Below are 22,263 nucleotides of genomic sequence, written 5' to 3'. Positions count from 1 at the left end.
TCTGAATTCTGAATCTGAACTCTGAATCTGAATTCTGAATCTGAACTCTGAATCTGAATTCTGAATCTGAATTCTGAATCTGAATTCTGAATCTGAATTCTGAATCTGAATTCTGAATCTGAATTCTGAATCTGAATTCTGAATCTGAATTCTGAATCTGAATTCTGAATCTGAATTCTGAATCTGAGTTCTGAATCTGAGTTCTGAATCTGAATTCTGAATCTGAATTCTGAATCTGAATTCTGAATCTGAATTCTGAATCTGAATTCTGAATCTGAATTCTGAATCTGAATTCTGAATCTGAATTCTGAATCTGAATTCTGAATCTGAATTCTGAATCTGAATTCTGAATCTGAATTCTGAATCTGAATTCTGAATCTGAATTCTGATTCTGAATTCTGATCCTGAATTCTGATCCTGAATTCTGATCCTGAATTCTGCATCTGAATTCTGAATCTGAATTCTGAATCTGAATTCTGAACCTGAATTCTGAACCTGAATTCTGAATTCTGAATCTGAATTCTGAATCTGAATTCTGAATCTGAATTCTGAATCTGAATTCTGAATCTGAATTCTGAATTTGAATTCTGAATCTGAATTCTGAATCTGAATTCTGAATCTGAATTCTGAATATTAATTCTGAATCTGAATTCTGAATCTGAATTCTGAATGTGAATTCTGAATCTGAATTCTGAATCTGAATTCTGAATCTGAATTCTGAATCTGAATTCTGAATCTGAATTCTGAATCTGAATTCTGAATCTGAATTCTGAATCTGAATTCTGAATCTGAATTCTGAATCTGAATTCTGAATCTGAATTCTGAATCTGAATTCTGAATCTGAATTCTGAATCTGAATTCTGAATCTGAGTTCTGAATCTGAATTCTGAATCTGAATTCTGAATCTGAATTCTGAATCTGAATTCTGAATCTGAATTCTGAATCTGAATTCTGAATCTGAATTCTGAATCTGAATTCTGAATCTGAATTCTGAATCTGAATTCTGAATCTGAATTCTGAATCTGAATTCTGAATCTGAATTCTGAATCTGAATTCTGAATCTGAATTCTGAATCTGAATTCTGAATCTGAATTCTGAATCTGAATTCTGAATCTGAATTCTGAATCTGAATTCTGAATCTGAATTCTGAATCTGAATTCTGAATCTGAATTCTGAATCTGAATTCTGAATCTGAATTCTGAATCTGAATTCTGAATCTGAATTCTGAATCTGAATTCTGAATCTGAATTCTGAATCTGAATTCTGAATCTGAATTCTGAATCTGAATTCTGAATCTGAATTCTGAATCTGAATTCTGAATCTGAATTCTGAATCTGAATTCTGATCCTGAATTCTGCATCTGAATTCTGAATCTGAATTCTGAACCTGAATTCTGAACCTGAATTCTGAACCTGAATTCTGAATTCTGAATCTGAATTCTGAATCTGAATTCTGAATCTGAATTCTGAATCTGAATTCTGAATCTGAATTCTGAATTTGAATTCTGAATCTGAATTCTGAATCTGAATTCTGAATCTGAATTCTGAATATTAATTCTGAATATTAATTCTGAATCTGAATTCTGAATCTGAATTCTGAATCTGAATTCTGAATCTGAATTCTGAATCTGAATTCTGAATCTGAATTCTGAATCTGAATTCTGAATCTGAATTCTGAATCTGAATTCTGAATCTGAATTCTGAATCTGAATTCTGAATCTGAATTCTGAATCTGAATTCTGAATCTGAATTCTGAATCTGAATTCTGAATCTGAATTCTGAATCTGAATTCTGAATCTGAATTCTGAATCTGAATTCTGAATCTGAATTCTGAATCTGAATTCTGAATCTGAATTCTGAATCTGAATTCTGAATCTGAATTCTGAATCTGAATTCTGAATCTGAATTCTGAATCTGAATTCTGAATCTGAATTCTGAATCTGAATTCTGAATCTGAATTCTGAATCTGAATTCTGAATCTGAATTCTGAATCTGAATTCTGAATCTGAATTCTGAATCTGAATTCTGAATCTGAATTCTGAATCTGAATTCTGAATCTGAATTCTGAATCTGAATTCTGAATCTGAATTCTGAATCTGAATTCTGAATCTGAATTCTGAATCTGAATTCTGAATCTGAATTCTGAATCTGAATTCGTCAATTCTGAATTTTCAATCTGGATCTGATTTCAGATCCGAATTAGAATCAATCTTTAAAATTCTTGGAGTATACTTTACATTTTTAAGCTTAATTCAACACTGTAAAACAATTTAATTTGTTTTTAATTTATTATAAATCCAATAAGCAGTAATGTTATCTGAAAAAAAACACAAATTTTTCTTTAACTTATTCTTTACATTTTGAAAACCATTTAAACTTTTGAAAATCAATTTTTTTTACTTAAATCTCCTAGTTAAAGGTTGTTTCCATCGCAACAATTTTTTTTCTCGAACGGTTTGTTAGTTTGTGTAGCAGAGAGCTAAAATCCTATGAAGAATTACTTTTCTAATTTTTTAAATCAACTGACATCGCTGTGGAACTCATGAGTTCCTCGTCAACGACCGTGCGCATTTTGACCGAAGGTATGTTACAGAGTGCCAGGCAGCGAACGGAGAAAGAATCGGTGAAGAAGCGAACCGTCGACGGCCGTCGCTTCATAGTGAAATTAGTCTCCAGCGGAAGCAGAAGCATACCTTGCTTTACTCGCAAAGAAACGCGCTTCCAGTCCGCCACAGACAGGCCAGGGCCCCTTCAGTCAGACAGGCACAGGAAAGCGAGAGAAGAAAAGAATATTTGCCATCGACTTTTTTTTTGGCTCCCAGCGGACAGAAGACATCAAAAGTAGCAAGTGCAAAATCGGTGCTAGTGAAACGGAATTAAGTGCAATCGGCAGATGAAGGCGTAATCCGACGGAAGTGAATATCGTCAGGTGGATTCGGAGGCAGGTTCCCTGGGAAATTGCATTTAGTTTTTCTTTCTATTTGAATGGTCGCTTCCAATGGTGGATGCTGGGCAGTGAAAATTTTCTCCCATCCTGCATCTCTTTCACCTCTTTGGGTCTTCTTGCTGAGGCGAAGGAGTGAAGCAAAAGAAGCCATCTCAGCTTTTTTTTTCGCTAGGCCGTTCGTTTTAGCCAGAAGCAGCAAGATATAAAAGTAGAAGAGCAGGTGGATCAGCATGCGGATTGGAGGGGATTAGCTGCTAAGCTAGCATAAAAATACTGCCATTAGATTTATTTACCTACTTTATCGTATAAGTGTTTTCGTACCCACATTGTAACTTCGGTTTTTTTTCTAACCAAGAACTGAAGAAAAGAACGAAATACAGTTTCTCTGAGTGATTCTGAAAATCCCAAAAACTTGTAGTTTGAATTAAAACAAGTCGATACTGTCAATTCTGTCAAGAGTAAAACCAAAACAATCCAAATGACGATTTGCTATCAAATTCTCTGGCTCAAAACGATCGAAAGACGTGTCCGAAAGCAATTTCTGTGACGATTCTGCACCAATTAGTGCGAAAAATCTATCAATTCTGGCACCCGGAAAACTGAAAAGAAGTGTAACTGGTTAACAATGGCGGATGCGCCAACAATCGCCCTTTCGGGAACAATATACCTATATTCTGGGCTGGTCTATTATTGATTTTTGCGCTTGGTCGAAGCGCGCATCCAACATTCGTTTCGAGAGGAGAATGGAGCATTTGTATTGTGTGTGCTGTTTTTGTGCGACGACGACGATTACACGATTCCCTACACACAAAACAACACGAGAGAGTGAGCGGGTGGATGCTGGGCAGGTGGACTTAAACCCTCCTTCCGTCTTCCATCCCTGCCCCCTTTATCCACACATCACCCCGAAATGAGTGGAAAGGCGCGCGCTTCGTTCGGCTGGGACAATGGGACCCTTTTTGAATGCTGGCTTGCTGGCTGGGCTGGGAGATGCTGCTGCTCCATACAAAACCAAACTGAACACGCGAATCTTCTGCGCTTGGCTACGATTGTGGTAGCCCTTCTCCTGCCTGAGCCTGACACACAACAAGAGAAGATGCCGCCCGACCGATGATGATTTTCGCTGTCGGTGATGGCCGATTGAGATGGAATTTCTTTTCACTATAGCGTGAAAATTGATTGTTTTACTTTACTTGAGATTGGTTGTATGGAGCATTGTTGTTCGGGTTCGGGCGATTGGAGGGGAGAACAATTAGTTTATTGTTTAGCGAGCGTTAGGAAATATGATTTCATTATTCCCTTACACTCCAACACTTTGTGCTATCAACTATGATTGCTGTACTAACTATCATTAAAACTTCTTTTCAGCAAATCATAACATATGTACATACATAACATGCATGTCCCTTGTATTATACTAACTATCTTTCTTCTTCTTAACAACATGATCACCTTTCAAATAATAATTCTATTATTAATACTTGCCATGAAGAATATACTTTTTTTTATCGTTTATCAACCAACAGATATTTAAAACTCATTTAACAACACCTTACACTACACCTAATTAAAAAAAAAAACATTCTTTCAAAACCATCGGAAAAATATAGAATCAAAAAAAAAATTGCATAATTCATCGTTTAAAAATTGCAAATTTTTTAAGAACGCATTTTATAATTCTTAGACACATTTCATTCACAGACCGGTGAAATAAGCATGATAAGCACCATTGACAATTTGGTATCGAATTATGAATACGGCGAATGCACCAACATCACTGTTTCGTAAGCTCCCAGCAAATATTTTATTTTGTCTTCTCTGTTTCTCGAAAATCAAATATCCTTCAGTTAACGTTGTGCATTCAAAATGTAGAGCTCTAAACGTACTTTATCACCCAGCGTACTTTATCACTCCATTTGTTTACATTTGGCGCATTTGCCCTATTCAAAATTCACTACCGAATTCAAAACTGAATACCACTTAAACAAGTCTAACTTCTAGTTACAATTCGCAATTAGATCTACAGACCCCGTTCGATTTTGGCAACATCCGTGCTAAACCGATTGTTTTGGCAACATCCAAAAACACGATTTTATATTGTCACTTTTTTATTCTTTATTTTTATTTCAAATTTATTAAAATAAATGTTAAACATAATATTACATATATTTTTTTTTTTGACCTTATTACATAAGTTTTAAACAGATAAAAAAAGTCTATTTCGAACTTCTTAAAAATAATACAGACCCCGTTCGATTTTGGCAACATAAAATTTACGGGCGTGTTGCCAAAAACGAACGGGGTCTGTACTATTGAGCCAAATTTAAAAAAAAAAATACTTATATTATGTTTTTAATTAATTTTGATTAACTAGAAATAAAAATAAAAAATTGAAAAGTGACAAAAAAATCCGTTAGATTTTGTCAACATTCGATTTTGACAACACAAAATTTACGGGCGTGTATAACCTTTTTGAGCTTGAGCTTGAGCTTAGATAAACCGTACATTTCAGTAGTTGCTACTCCGTGATTGACAAGAACCATCAAAATTGTACATAGATCCAAATAAATGGGGCTTGGGATTAGCTTACCATTTTCTGTGTACACGTTTCGAAGGTTCCTTATCTTATATGGTCAATAACGGCGCCGGCCACGTCCTTACGGTTCATCGGGGAAAGGGAAGGATTGTTAGTTCGACTTCCGTTGCTACTAGAGACCGAATACACCTCTAAATCTCCACGGTCGTCACAGGAAGGGTGGTTTGTTAGTGGGGAAGGTAAATATGTAAGATCTGGATTCCCTTTGGGAAGGGATGTGATCAAAGCAAAGTTAAATATTTAATGATCGTCGCGTCGCACACTGTCGAGTACATCGCGTTTTTATTTAGAGCAAAAACGTCCTAACGTGGCATTGTCATACAAGTACAATGCACTTGGCACCGGTGCAACTCACCGAATTTTATCACGCGTTTAAAACGAGAAGAGCAAGAACGAGAGAAAGGGAGAGGGAGAGAGAGAAAAAACTAACCGAATTTAACCTCATTAGAAATATTTAAAATTGGAATTATCATACACGTACAAAACACTTTTATCGCGCGCTGTAAACCAAGAGAAAACACGTCCAAACGCGGAATTGCAATACACGTACGAAATAAACGCGGGAAAATTATTCATCACCGAACACTGTACAAGCCTTCGATTTCTCGGCGGGTAGCCAAAAAACTCACTACTATCAACAAACGAACTTTATTTCTTTCGAATTTTTGGCAAGCTAATTAAAACTTTATCTGTAAGGTTCACATACATTAAACAAATTTGAATTGAAATGAAAAATATACTTATCTTAGTATCCTGTTGAAAGGCATTTTTTCTGTGGGCAACGGTATCGGGTGAAAATTCGCCACTCGACGTCATCAAAAAACCATACATCGAATTTTAATGAATTGGCAGCACAAAAATATAGAGCTATAGTTGCGCCATCTCCATTTGAAAAGAATAATGAGCTTTCGAAAACTCATAACAGCGCCATCTCGTGATGAAAATCACTTAAAAAAAGGCATAACAGCGCCATATTCTTTCAAAAAATGACTTGCTACTTTTCTAAAGGCTTTTCGAGTTGCTGCCATTTTCTCGACTCACAAAGAAAACAAAAAATACAAATATTTAAACATAAATGGCACTTCATAGTTAACACTTTTCACTAAAACTTCACAACTCTTCTAAACACAATCACCTCAAAATTCGCTTTAACAAATAAAACTCAACAAAAAACAATTATTTCACCAAAAAATCAACATTTTTTCTTCTACTTGTAAGAAGTAACACCATCAACACCACACCCAGGGTTGCCATCCTTACGGGCGTGTATAACCTTTTTGTGTTTTAACTCCACTGTACAGTTTTTCCTCGATCGATATTTGAAAATACCTTCAAACGGGGCATAATGCAACACCAGGAATAGATGCAACATTTGTAGACCTAGTTCCTCACATCGTGAGAAAGTTTTTTTTTCAAATTTTTGATTCTTGAAAATTTATAAAAACGAGCAATAGATGTAACAAATTTTTACATTTTTGGATGCCGGAAAAAACTTTACCCAGTATGACTTACAAACTTTAAATTGCTTTTATTATCCTATATCAGCACTGTTGGTGTAAAAATATTTTTCGAACAATCACAATTTTTTTTAAATAAATATTTTTTGTAATTCAGTCACCAGTCTGGGCTGAACTGCATCAAAATGCAAATCAAAGAATCACCTTTTAAATCTCGTTTCCATATGCTGGAATTTGATTGTTTTGCATTACGCGTTTGTTAATTTCAAAATTTCATTCATGCGAACATTATATTCAAAGATTTCAGCTAGTAGATTTTTTTTTGTAGTATTTTTACCCCTAAATGTATGCAGCACTTTTATGCTTTTCCTTAAAAAAAACATTTTAGGGGGAAAAATGTAAAAGCTAATTCGAACAAAACCAACAATAACTGCAATCGGTGATTTATGCGTAATGTGATCACAAATATATCGAAAACTATAAATTTTCAAACTTTCTTATTTGATTTTTCATTAAAAACAAAGGTTGTTGCAACTTACCCCTTTTTCTTTGCAGGTTGAAAATCTCATGTTTTTGTTAATTAATAATGTCTGGAAAAACCAATTTTTTTTCTAACTATGTCAATTTGATGTCCTATCAACCTCAAAACTTTCGAAGTAAAAGCGGTAAATATGATTATCTATAGACATTAAGTTTTTAGAAGCCATTGAAATTGAAAAATGATGCCCCAGTTTACGGTACTAACCGTTATTGTTATTGTCAAGAGTGCATTTTTATGGTAAATTATAATTTGTCAATTATAAATATATGGGGATCCAACGAAAGTAAAAAAACTGGCTTAACCCTAATCCGCTCTTGAGTGTCAATAGCAAACTATTGGAAGTTTGGAGGCTTGTATCGTTTTTCAGGCGCATGAAATCTTGTATTTTGCGCTAATTACTTTTTTTTTGGACGCACCCTGAAAGCCCAGACGAAAAGTCGCTCTAGTCAAAATTTGAGTGTCTAATTTACACTCCTCGCTAAAAACTTTAAATTTCTTAATCTCACTCAAATATGTTCTTAAGACAATATTCAGCCACAACTATTCATTTTTACATTAACCAAAGCCTAAGAAAAAAAAACCTAGAAAAAATGGTTCGGGAAAAAAAGTAGAGACCAGTTATCAAATGCCCAAAAAAATTTCACTTAGTGCCTTAGAAAGCTGAAGTTAGAAGCAAGATACGAGTCGTGTACAAGGTTTTTTTTAATTTTTTTTTAGATTATGACCAAAAAGTGATTAAAAAGGTGGTGTAAAAACCGTATTTTTGAATCAACCAAACCGCCAAAATTGTTTCAGTCACAGAAAAGCCGATTGGAAAGTTTTCGCACTTTGGCACCTTTTCGCTCCTTCAAATTCTCAAAATACGAAGCACAGGATTTTGAACGAATTTTTAAATGTAGCTATTTTTTTAACTTTTTATCAATTTGCAATTTTTTAGATAACACCTAAGGTAAACTTTTCACTGGATTTTGAGTACATACATTTATGTTCACTGAAGACAATTTTCTACCGATTCCAGTGGTGGCAACGCTGCAATACTTTACAAAAAATATGATAAATCTCAAAAATATTATAAATCTCAATCTCAAGCTGAGAAACATATTTGAGTTACATCACAAGGTTTCCAATTTTTCGTTCAAGCGATTTCTTTAACTCAAGTTTTAACAATTTTCTTTACTTTATTCATCTGTATATAGAACATTGTTGGTCTCTGAAAAATTTCATTTCTTCAGTGTTAATATTGTAATGATGATTACCCAAGCAGACTTTGATGCCCGATTCAATAGCAAACTATATCCAAATTGAGCTATCAATGCCATAATGATAGCATAACATAGCGTCATATTTTATACAAATTTAGATTAAAAATTAATCTAAAGGGATTTCGGAATATTGAACTCGAACTTGAGCTTGCTATCAACTACGGTCCCCCTGCGGCCTTTTCGGCCAACGGCATAATGGTTGCACTCCGTGATTGGCTCGCGATAATCAACATTGCACAACGATCCAAACGAAAAATTGCTGTTAACAAGCAATACAATCTCATCTCACTGCACAATTTTGAAGATCTCCTACTTTCAAATTAACCAATAACGATGCCGGTCAAGTCCGTGTAGTGGATAGAGGAAGGGAAGTGCAACACATGGCATCCTTCCAAAAATCTCACGTTTTTGGGGGTAAAGGAATTGTGGCATGGAGATTACCTTGGTAAGTGATTCGGTCAGGAAAACCCTATGCTCCTAAGCAACTGAATGTTTCTCAATGGAAATTCTATTATCTCCTCAGATGCAATCATTAGTTGTAGGTTAATCAAATGTTAGATGAATTTGGACTTTTTAATTTTTTTATTCTTAAAGGCTATTCAACTAGTTTACCTATTCTAGCAATAAAATTCCTTAAAATTCTAAATCTAAATAAAATAAGGTATTAAATTAAAAATATTTTTTCCGGCAAAGCAATGAGAAAATGAAAATTTCAATTTGATAGAATGATATCATTGACTATTTTCCAATGAAATCGTATATTAATCCTTGAAAGGATGCATAAAAAACCTTGTTTAAGCTTTGGGAGACTGCGCTGGTAGCTGCTTTTAACTATTTTCGATGCGTCTATAGTATTTTGTTTATCATGACATAGTTTTGCATGTACTATTTAAAAAACAAAATCTATTTCGTTGATCAAACCGATTGAAAAATATTTTCTTTTTTCTGCATACTATGTACTATTGTTACATATTGTAAATTTAAATAAAAATTTTAAAACGTCGCTGGTGACCTGTCAACAAAACACAGACTTCCGACAATCTAGTGCTTCACTTTTATTTGTCGGAAGTCTTTGGGAAGTCGGAAGTCCGGACTTCCGAAGTAAAATTTAGTGCTGGCGCTATTATATGTACTATGGGTCGAAACACATTGGAAAAATCAAAAGTCTATTCAGACAGTTCAAAAGGTTTCAAACATGGATAATCTTTGAATTTTTTTTCTTTAAAATATTTTCACTTTCTAAAAGATACTAAGAATCAACTTTCACACATCTTTATAGATATTTAACATTCAACAACATTCTTGATGATTTTGAATACGCAAGTTTTTAAGGCTAATGGGCGTATGAAGATGAACCAATTTCCTAACCATTTTTAAGACATTTTCACAAATTCTTTAAAATGTGTAGAATTATACATGATTGGGCTTCTGTGGACAAAATCCAAAAACTCAGTAAAATTCGACTCTGTTTCAAAATTTTATTTTGTTTAATTACTTTATTTCATGACTATTTAATTCTATGAAGCAATTCAAGGAGAAAAAGTACAACAACAACAAGAAGAAATATAAGCTCTTTTGAGATACAAGATAACACAAATAAAAAAAAATCAACCAGATGGGAACGGACTCACCAAGGTAAGATAACGGGTTCCATTTCCAGCTAAGTTCAATCGAGTAAAGTCCTGTGCTATTTTGTTGGCATATCTGGTGACGCTTGGCGTTAACCGGTAGTAAGATTCATAAAATGTAGTAGCGATATGGCCCAATGTGAAGAAAAACAGACGCACTTCTTCAGGACATTATTTCGAAAATTCTTGTCCACATTATTTACCTACATGGTTCGATTCAGCGTTTTTCATCTTTAAAATTTCACTTCCAAAAAAAAAATCTAATGAGACTATCTTCGCGGAGCTGTCATAACACGACCGATAACTATTTTTTCATGGCCAACTCCCACTTTTAAAAATAACCTTTGAACCAAAAAAGATGTGTAGCATATTTAGAGTTTTCAAAGTATTCCATTACATGTTCAAATTGTTTAATTAAATTTTCAAATATAAAAGTGTTGAATATGGTGTTCAAAGGGACGAACAAAAATGAATGCAATGAACTCCATTTCGTTTGAAAACTTTAATTGCTTTTGTTCTGAAACGAACCACCATAACATGATAGGTACTAAATGACCCAGAAGCAACATGGCGATGCTGCGCGAATTAACGGCAGTAATGCGCGGTTAAATCATCGGTTTTTCCTCCGCAACGAAAAGGATTTTCCGAAGGGTCCTGCCAAAGCCAGCCCAAGGCTCGGCCTTTTGCTAAACCAGCCATCATCGAAGACGGTAACAAGTCAGCGGCCCATGGGGCAAGAGTCAGAGGCCCGAGTGGAAAAGTTGGAGACCTGTATGGCCAAATCTGAGGACTAGAGAGATCAAAGTCCAGTTTGTGTGGGAAGTGTTTTTAAATGTTTTTTGAATGAGTGTGCTCGGATTTAATTCATCAAAGAAAGGTCTGATGCTATCGATCCATGCCATCAGGGGCGATCCTGAACAGCTTTCTTTGAGGTTTTCCTAATAGGTTTATCAGTGTCAAAAAAGGCTGAATTCCTCTCAATTTACTCACGCACCTTTCCAACTGAGTAGGTACCATCAAAGTAATCATAAGCACTATACTATAAACTAGCATCAATTTTGCTCTAAAGTCAGCTATACAGCTTGCTATCGCTTTAAAATGCTATAAAATCTTTGAAGCATAACGCTTGTTTGAATAAAATTTCTTGCAACCCCAAGGGCCCTTAACTTGTATCGATCAATGCTAATGTTTGTTGGTATAATGCTGGCATTTATGTGATGCCGAATTTTATGCTGAGCAAAGCTGTTAAAATGCTTGTTGCATTTGAAAAGAATGGTAAGTATAACTAAAGCGTAGTTCAGCTTAAATCTGAACGCACTGTATATTATACCACAGCGCTCCTAGTGGTCGGATCTTGCGTAATTTGAATGTACTTTTTTCTGGAATGTTTCCTCTGTCAGTGCTGAAAATTTCATTACAATTCGTTTTGTTTCAAAAAAGTTACACGGGAAACGAAAATTTATTTTGGACACTCACGTCAAAAACCCGACGTGGTCAGGTTCAAAAATCGTTGAAAATGGACAAACTTTTCTGTGAAATGCATACTATCGATCGGCAGGTTCATACCAACCATCATAGTGGAACTAAGGATCGGAAACTGCATTTGAAGGTGTTGAGAACGATTAAGGCCAACCCCGGGCAGTCGGACATCGCCAAGAAATTTAATGCCGACCGGTGCACCGTCACTGTCAGAAGGATTCGCCTGCGCGAAGGAATACGATCTTATCGGGCCAGACATCGAAGCAGAATGTATTTATGCCAAAGGATTTTCCCGGAAGTTATACAACAAGGTTCTAACGAAGTACGACGGATTCATACTCATGGATGATGAAACGTACTTGAAGATGGATTGTGGGCAACTCCCTGGCTAAAAATTTTATAAAGCCACTGGTCGGGCTGATGTCCCCGGCAAGTTCAAACTCATTTTTGTCGATAAGTTTTCAAGAAAGTGTTTGATCTGGCAAGGTATTTGCAGCTGCGGACGAAAAACGCCGGTTTTTGTGACAAACAAGACTCTAAAATGTACAAAAAGGAATGACAGAGAAAACGTATTCTTCCGTAAATTAGATCTCAAAAAGGACCAATGAACTTTTGGCCAGATTTGGTAAGCTGCCACTACAGCAAAGAGGTACTACAGTGTTGAACACTTAGGAGTAGGTTTAATGAAATTTTATTAACCTTTTTTCATAAATCAATCAAACTGAACGTTAAAACCTTATTTAGTCCTGTTTACAATCTTTCACGGTACATTTTAGGTTAAGAAACGTGCAAATTCCCTACCTGCTTCTAATAAACTGGACGTTTTGCTTACTTTTTCCCGGATTTAGGTTCCTTCCATAAGCCACGAATCGAGTATCTTCGAGTATTCACAATTATCTACACATCTATAAACATACACAATCTATATAAATCATGTCATCCAAACGCAAATCGCCCCCAAATAAGCTATCCAACGCCGGATCTCCGTCACCGGGTGCTATTGGAACATCCCAACAGCAGCAGCAACAGCAAATGGAGCGAAACAATTTCAAAAAGATTTCCCTCAAAAACGAGGACCTCATCAAATCGTCCCCGGTCAAGGAGCTGAATTGTGCATTTGATGCTAGTTTTTTGTCGATGCAGAAAATGCAGGCCCAGATGGAGCCAAAATTTATCAAAAATGAACACAGCGATTACTTGGCGGGGTATCAGCATCATCAGCAACAGCAGCACCCGCACCATTTTGGAGGGCTGGCCGGGATTCCTGGGGCCGGCCATCCGCTATTTCTGGACGGAGACTTTCATCAGCAGTTCAATTTGCCATTTTTGAATGTGGCCAGCTATATCTTGAAGGGCTCGGAACCGCCACCGATGGGCGGCAACAAGAGCGATAACTACCATTTGGCTATGAATTTGGATGGGATGAACATTTCGGCTGGAGCGAGAGCTGGCTTGGGACAGTTCGATGGACAGCAGCAGCAGACTCAGCACTCACAAGGACCTATCGCTGGCAGCCCCAGGAAGGTCAACAATTTGATACTTAACCACTTGAAATCGATTGTGGATAACTTTGACACTCTGAATAATAATGTAAATGGTAAGTGAAAGCACATTTTCAAACGCTTACTTTGATTTCTAGACGACCAATTTGAAATAAGGCATTTTTTGTTACACTCAAACAATAACCCCAGTTTGATTTTGATTGAAAAATCCATATAATAACTTTTTAGATAAATCCGCCGGAACACCTCCACCGGGACCGACTGCTTCGCTTTCGACGGCCAACAATTGCTCAACCGGCAGCACAATGGACGATCTACCGTCCGGAAATGGAGCCGGGAATCCATTTTTAAATAACAATACGAACAGCCACATGCTCGATAAGGACAGCTATGAAGGATTCCGTTCCCGGCTGGACGAACGACTTAGCCATCTGCAGCTGAGCAAACGGGAAATCAATCTGATGCGGTTGAATCTCAGCCTGTTGGATTTCCCCAACGAGTTGCCACCAAGTTTGCTGAACCACAATCGCTCCGCTTCACCGAGCCCCCATGGCGATGACTTGAACTGTAGCTCCTCGCAGAATAATCCCAACATTAAATTGATAAAAAGGTTTGTTTCAAGTGACCTAGGTTTTCCGCGTATCTTTAACCTCATAATTCCTCTCTCATCTTCGCAGAAGTTTCAAGGAGTCTCTCTACGAGAAGGAGAAAAACATCAACCGGCTGATCATGTACTTTACCATTTGGAGGGAGATGCTGCTCAAGGCACAATTTGTAAGACTCAAAATAGCGTCCCGTGATTCGAACATTGGAACCCCTGAAAATGGATTAAAGCAAGGGCAGCGGCGACGACGACGACTAGGTCTCAGCTCACTCGACCGGAAGCGGCGCAGCAAAAGGAGTCGCCTCCGAGAGTCGTCGCCAAACAACGTGATACTATTTATTCTACGCTTTACAAGTTTTTACCATTTGTTAAAAATTCTATGACGGCTCAAACTTTGTTTTCTACTTTCAGCTGAAAATCAATTTTATCTTGTGATACTATCAACTTTGTTGATTGGTTCTTTTCCACCCGGCATGGAATAGAACTTTTAGGTGAACTTTTCTTTCAGTGTATCGTGTGTTGGTTTGAATTTCACAGCGTTAAGAAAATTCTTCTTAAATACATCTCAGGCTCTTAATTCAGATTCTATATGATTCTAGAATCAAATTTCGAACTCTCAATCTGAATTCTGAATCTGAATTCTGAATAAGAATTCTGAATCTGAGATTTAAATCTGAATTCTGAATCTGAATTCTGAATCTGAATTCTGAATCTGAATTCTGAATCTGAATTCTGAATCTGAATTCTGAATCTGAATTCTGAATCTGAATTCTGAATCTGAATTCTGAATCTGAATTCTGAATCTGAATTCTGAATCTGAATTCTGAATCTGAATTCTGAATCTGAATTCTGAATCTGAATTCTGAATCTGAATTCTGAATCTGAATTCTGAATCTGAATTCTGAATCTGAATTCTGAATCTGAATTCTGAATCTGAATTCTGAATCTGAATTCTGAATCTGAATTCTGAATCTGAATTCTGAATCTGAATTCTGAATCTGAATTCTGAATCTGAATTCTGAATCTGAATTCTGAATTTGAATTCTGAATCTGAATTCTGAATCTGAATTCTGAATCTGAATTCTGAATCTGAATTCTGAATCTGAATTCTGAATCTGAATTCTGAATCTGAATTCTGAATCTGAATTCTGAATCTGAATTCTGAATCTGAATTCTGAATCTGAATTCTGAATCTGAATTCTGAATCTGAATTCTGAATCTGAATTCTGAATCTGAATTCTGAATCTGAATTCTGAATCTGAATTCTGAATCTGAATTCTGAATCTGAATTCTGAATCTGAATTCTGAATCTGAATTCTGAATCTGAATTCTGAATCTGAATTCTGAATCTGAATTCTGAATCTGAATTCTGAATCTGAATTCTGAATCTGAAATCTGAATCTGAATTCTGAATCTGAATTCTGAATCTGAATTCTGAATCTGAATTCTGAATCTGAATTCTGAATCTGAATTCTGAATCTGAATTCTGAATCTGAATTCTGAATCTGAATTCTGAATCTGAATTCTGAATCTGAATTCTGAATCTGAATTCTGAATCTGAATTCTGAATCTGAATTCTGAATCTGAATTCTGAATCTGAATTCTGAATCTGAATTCTGAATCTGAATTCTGAATCTGAATTCTGAATCTGAATTCTGAATCTGAATTCTGAATCTGAATTCTGAATCTGAAATCTGAATCTGAATTCTGAATCTGAATTCTGAATCTGAATTCTGAATCTGAATTCTGAATCTGAATTCTGAATCTGAATTCTGAATCTGAATTCTGAATCTGAATTCTGAATCTGAATTCTGAATCTGAATTCTGAATCTGAATTCTGAATCTGAATTCTGAATCTGAATTCTGAATCTGAATTCTGAATCTGAATTCTGAATCTGAATTCTGAATCTGAATTCTGAATCTGAATTCTGAATCTGAATTCTGAATCTGAATTCTGAATCTGAATTCTGAATCTGAATTCTGAATCTGAATTCTGAATCTGAATTCTGAATCTGAATTCTGAATCTGAATTCTGAATCTGAATTCTGAATCTGAATTCTGAATCTGAATTCTGAATCTGAATTCTGAATCTGAATTCTGAATCTGAATTCTGAATCTGAATTCTGAATCTGAATTCTGAATCTGAATTCTGAATCTGAATTCTGAATCTGAATTCTGAATCTGAATTCTGAATCTGAATTCTGAATCTGAATTCTGAATCTGAATTCTGAATCTGAATTCTGAATCTGAATTCTGAATCTGAATTCTGAATCTGAATTCTGAATCTAAATTCTGAATCTGAATTCTGAATCTGAATTCTGAATCTGAATTCTGAATTCTGAATCTGAATTCTGTATCTGAATTCTGAATCTGAGTTCTGAATCTGAATTCTGAATCTGAATTCTGAATCTGAATTCTGAATCTGAATTCTGAATCTGAATTCTGAATCTGAATTCTGAATCTGAATTCTGAATCTGAATTCTGAATCTGAATTCTGAATCTGAATTCTGAATCTGAATTCTGAATCTGAATTCTGAATCTGAATTCTGAATCTGAATTCTGAATCTGAATTCTGAATCTGAATTCTGAATCTGAATTCTGAATCTGAATTCTGAATCTGAATTCTGAATCCGAATTCTGAATCTGAATTCTGAATCTGAATTCTGAATCTGAATCTGAATTCTGAATCTGAATTCTGAATCTGAATTCTGAATCTGAATTCTGAATCTAAATTCTGAATCTGAATTCTGAATCTGAATTCTGAATCTGTATTCTGAATTCTGAATTCTGTATTCTGAATTCTGAATCTGAATTCTGAATCTGAATTCTGAATCTGAATTCTGAATCTGAATTCTGAATCTGAATTCTGAATCTGAATTCTGAATCTGAATTCTGAATCTGAATTCTGAATCTGAATTCTGAATCTGAATTCTGAATCTGAATTCTGAATCTGAATTCTGAATCTGAATTCTGAATCTGAATTCTGAATCTGAATTCTGAATCTGAATTCTGAATCTGAATTCTGAATCTGAATTCTGAATCTGAATTCTGAATCTGAATTCTGAATCTGAATTCTGAATCTGAATTCTGAATCTGAATTCTGAATCTGAATTCTGAATCTGAATTCTGAATCTGAATTCTGAATCTGAATTCTGAATCTGAATTCTGAATCTGAATTCTGAATCTGAATTCTGAATCTGAATTCTGAATCTGAATTCTGAATCTGAATTCTGAATCTGAATTCTGAATCTGAATTCTGAATCTGAATTCTGAATCTGAATTCTGAATCTGAATTCTGAATCTGAATTCTGAATCTGAATTCTGAATCTGAATTCTGAATCTGAATTCTGAATCTGAATTCTGAATCTGAATTCTGAATCTGAATTCTGAATCTGAATTCTGAATCTGAATTCTGAATCTGAATTCTGAATCTGAATTCTGAATCTGAATTCTGAATCTGAGTTCTGAATCTGAATTCTGAATCTGAATTCTGAATCTGAATTCTGAATCTGAATTCTGAATCTGAATTCTGAATCTGAATTCTGAATCTGAATTCTGAATCTGAATTCTGAATCTGAATTCTGAATCTTAATTCTGAATCCGAATTCTGAATCTGAATTCTGAATCTGAATTCTGAATCTGAATTCTGAATCTGAATTCTGAATCTGAATTCTGAATCTGAATTCTGAATCTGAATTCTGAATCTGAATTCTGAATCTGAATTCTGAATCTGAATTCTGAATCTGAATTCTGAATCTGAATTCTGAATCTGAATTCTGAATCTGAATTCTGAATCTGAATTTTGAATCTGAATTCTGAATCTGAATTCTGAATCTGAATTCTGAATCTGAATTCTGAATCTGAATTCTGAATCTGAATTCTGAATCTGAATTCTGAATCTGAATTCTGAATCTGAATTCTGAATCTGAATTCTGAATCTGAATTCTGAATCTGAATTCTGAATCTGAATTCTGAATCTGAATTCTGAATCTGAATTCTGAATCTGAATTCTGAATCTGAATTCTGAATCTGAATTCTGAATCTGAATTCTGAATCTGAATTCTGAATCTGAATTCTGAATCTGAATTCTGAATCTGAATTCTGAATCTGAATTCTGAATCTGAATTCTGAATCTGAATTCTGAATCTGAATTCTGAATCTGAATTCTGAATCTGAATTCTGAATCTGAATTCTGAATCTGAATTCTGAATCTGAATTCTGAATCTGAATTCTGAATCTGAATTCTGAATCTGAATTCTGAATCTGAATTCTTAATCTGAATTCTGAATCTGAATTCTGAATCTGAATTCTGAATCTGAATTCTGAATCTGAATTCTGAATCTGAATTCTGAATCTGAATTCTGAATCTGAATTCTGAATCTGAATTCTGAATCTGAATTCTGAATCTGAATTCTGAATCTGAATTCTGAATCTGAATTCTGAATCTGAATTCTGAATCTGAATTCTGAATCTGAATTCTGAATCTGAATTCTGAATCTGAATTCTGAATCTGAATTCTGAATCTGAATTCTGAATCTGAATTCTGAATCTGAATTCTGAATCTGAATTCTGAATCTGAATTCTGAATCTGAATTCTGAATTTGAATTCTGAATTTGAATTCTGAATCTGAATTCTGAATCTGAATTCTGAATCTGAATTCTGAATCTGAATTCTGAATCTGAATTCTGAATCTGAATTCTGAATCTGAATTCTGAATCTGAATTCTGAATCTGAATCTGAATTCTGTATCTGGATTTTGAATCTGAATTTTGATTCTGAATTCTGAATCAGAATTCTGAAAATGATTTATGATTTTTTAAACCTGTTTTTTTTGTTTCTGATTTCTTTATTCTTTCATTTTTGAATGTTTATATTTAATTTTTTTTCTGATTCTGATTTTTTGCATTTAATTGAATTTGAATTTCGGGTTTTTGGATTTTTCCAGTTATTTTTGTTCTTTCTTTGAATTCAATTTGAATATCTCAATTTTAAAATTTATATCTATGTTTTCTGATTTCAACACATTTAATATTTTTATTTTTAAATTTTGAATCAATTTATTTTAAACATAACAATTTCATTTTATAATCATTTTTGTACTTTTTTAAAATATGTAATTTTGAGTTAACGATTCTCTAGTGAATTTTTGAAGCTTGGAAATCAATTTAAATATCAAATGTTACAATTCATTTTTCATGATTTCTACGTTTCAATTATCATTAAAACTTTATTAGGGATAGTATATTGAATAAAATTTATTGTCGCCAAATTTAAACCAAATTTTTGGATGTTTACAAAAAAAGTTCACTCCCTGAGACAACTTAAGGTACAAATAGCTTGTTAAATAAACATAGGCCTTTTTAATTTTTTGTCATTTAAATTGATAGCTTTCTGAAAGCTTAACCCTCCAAAACTCCTGTTGTGAGTTATCATTCTGTATTTCAAATCTTAACTCGTATTCCGTTACATACTCTGCTTCTTAATTTAAATTCATTAATTCAATATTTGATAAGAATTTTTATTTTTTCATGCGAAATCTGATAAAAATTTCATATTCCGGTTTGAATTATTAATCAGAGTTAAAAAATTTCAACTGTTAACATTACAACAAATTGTTTTTTGAATCTGATGAGAAACTTTTTCTTTTTAAAATAAACTTTAAGAGAACTTAATTCACAAATGATACTATAAATTCTGGCATGTTAACTTTACACTGATATATTTTTAAAACATACCTTTTTGGAATAGATATTAATAATACTTAAATTTCACCCAAAAAACAGACCGGTAACAAAAAGTACAAATACACCAACAATTCCAACAAGTCGAACTTGGATCCGAACTCGCTGCTCGGGCCCAGCTCGACAGTCGTCAGCACGCCGCAGCACGCTGGATCGAGCAGCCCGACAACGGCCGATCATCCTTCGGCGACCAATCGGATCGGGTCGTCGAGTCTACCGAGGAGCGCTTCTTCGACAACGGACTGCGATACTCCGGGCGAAGAGGCAATCGATGCGGAAAACTGCATCCAACGTTATCGGAACGTATTCCAGGCTATTTCTGGAGCTGGAGGAGGTGGGATTAAACCTCCAGAGGGGGATAAACTTAGCTTGCGTGGTAAGCAGTCGAGGAAACGTCCGGCAGGATTTCCGTCCTCCTGCGATGATATTATTTTGATGGACAGCAAAAACTCGCCGGTGGATTTGCGTTCCGGTCCACCGACGCCATCCTACGAGAATGAGTACGGCGATAAGACAGTTACAAGCAAAGAAGACCAAAGATACCTGAAGGACGACGCACCGATCAATCTGTGTAAGCGGAAGAATGATCAACGCGATAGTCCTCCGATACGGGACGTGATTAACAATGGCAGCAAACTTTCGGGCGTACTGTTCAACCACTGCGATCCGGAAGATTTGATGCACGACCGCATCATGGACGGTGGCGGATTGCCGCATGCCGTCTCGCTACTAGACAAAGAAACCGAAAAGTATTTGCTCAAACCCAAGCGGGAACGTTTGGAGCCACCGGAACCGAGTCTGTTCGACTACGGAAAACCGGACGCGTTGAAGCCCAAACTGCAAGCTCTCTACCAATCGCCTAGCCCTCATCACCATAGTAGTCCGGATGAGAAGCAGTTGCTAGGCGACGCGGGATTTTCATTGCCGCAGCCATTCTTTATCAAGAATCCGGACGCCCACGGGAGTCCGCTCAATCCGACTGGTCTATCGGTGCCATTTAGTAGTAACGCCATGTTAGACAACATGAATCGTCATTTGATGCGGCAACAGCAGCAGTTGAACGCGGCGGCAGCTGCAGCTGTTGCCTCTGGATTACCCTCGGGTGGTGGAGGTGGAGGCGAAAGAGGAGGAGGAGGTGGATCCAGTAAAAAAGACAAATCCAACCATCTGGCTGGGATGGATTTGGGGCCGGATTTGGGTTCGGGTCGTCGCTCCGGCGGAGAAAAGAATCACATCAAGCGACCCATGAACGCATTTATGGTTTGGGCTAAGGACGAGAGACGCAAGATTCTCAAGGCCTGCCCCGATATGCACAATTCAAACATTTCCAAAATTCTGGGTGCCCGTTGGAAGGCCATGACAAATTTGGAGAAGCAGCCGTACTACGAAGAGCAAGCCAAACTATCGAAGCAACACATGGAAAAACATCCGGACTACCGTTATCGACCGCGACCCAAACGGACCTGCATTATCGATGGCAAGAAGATGCGAATCTCCGAGTACAAGATGCTGATGAAGAACCGCCGCCAGGAGATTCGACAGTTTTGGACCCGGGACTTTGATGGGGCCAGCCCGGATCAGGACTGCTCGCTCGATAACGGAGGCAAGCTGATCAAGAACGAGGGCATGTGAGAGGAGGCCAACGGTGGAGGACCAGCTGCTGGGCTGGGCTTTCTGCCTCCACCGGGGTGCTTCGGAATGTAGGCGGTGGTCGTGAGGAGGAAGATGATGGTGGTGTGGTCGAGAAATTTCCTCGCGTTAGTCATTTGGCGGGATAAAATGGGTTGTTGTTGTAGTGAAACACGGACGATGGAGAAATTTAAGCACATTTACTATTTGGAGCTAATAAACAAAAACAAGATAAAACTATTGGTACCGAGAGAAGCGAGAAGAAAGAAGTTTGTTGTTTGGTTTTCTTCTATTGATGACATCTGGTGGTGGTTCTCCTAGCTATAGATATAAATAACTGCAAACGGTTTCCTCCAGAAGGTTTGTTGACCCGCTTCGGTTGCCAAAATATGGGCTCTATTAGTTTTGGTATTCCTTCCCGATAGGAAAACTATCGGAACATTGCAAATTTTCCAGAGGAAAACTTTCTTTCGGAGGGAGGCAAAGTGGCTTCGATTTGGTATCAATTATTCAACAGATGGCACCGTACCATAAACACAGGTGAAACATCGATAATACTAATGGATATCAAAGGTTTTTGGCACCGGTATGTAGAGTGCAAACCGGAAAAAGGATGAATGAACATCTAATTCGATTACCTGGTTTTGGCAAGCTCTCAAAACAATTGTTGCTAAAACATCGCTCGTTCCACATGAAAGTTTATTCGAGCTTCCGACTTTCGATTACATTCCAAAGGGAATCTCAAAAAGTGCTCTGTGATACTGAGCGAAGTTAAGTATTTCACTCTTAATCCAGGATTCAATTCGCAAAACCAAAGTAACATACAAAAGGGAAATTTTGCCATTCGATCGAGCTAATTGAGCTTCATATGCAACAG

At 36.0% G+C, this 22,263-nt stretch overlaps 1 protein-coding gene across 1 annotated transcript; it reads left to right on the top strand.

The window, feature by feature from the left end:
- Positions 1-12,591: 12,591 nt before the first annotated feature.
- Positions 12,592-21,617, top strand: LOC129751251 (uncharacterized). The gene is made up of 4 exons (XM_055746640.1): positions 12,592-13,506; positions 13,640-14,021; positions 14,089-14,185; positions 19,800-21,617. The coding sequence occupies exons 1-4, from the start codon at positions 12,843-12,845 to the stop codon at positions 21,387-21,389; spliced, it is 2,733 nt and encodes a 910-aa protein (XP_055602615.1). The 5' UTR covers positions 12,592-12,842; the 3' UTR covers positions 21,390-21,617.
- The last annotated feature ends 646 nt before the right edge of the window (positions 21,618-22,263 follow it).

This window comes from Uranotaenia lowii, chromosome 1 (genome assembly GCF_029784155.1).
Source record: "Uranotaenia lowii strain MFRU-FL chromosome 1, ASM2978415v1, whole genome shotgun sequence".
Classification (NCBI taxonomy): Eukaryota; Metazoa; Arthropoda; class Insecta; order Diptera; family Culicidae; genus Uranotaenia; species Uranotaenia lowii.
The sequence above is the reverse complement of the archived record's forward strand: the minus strand, read 5'-3'. Positions and strand labels throughout refer to the sequence as shown.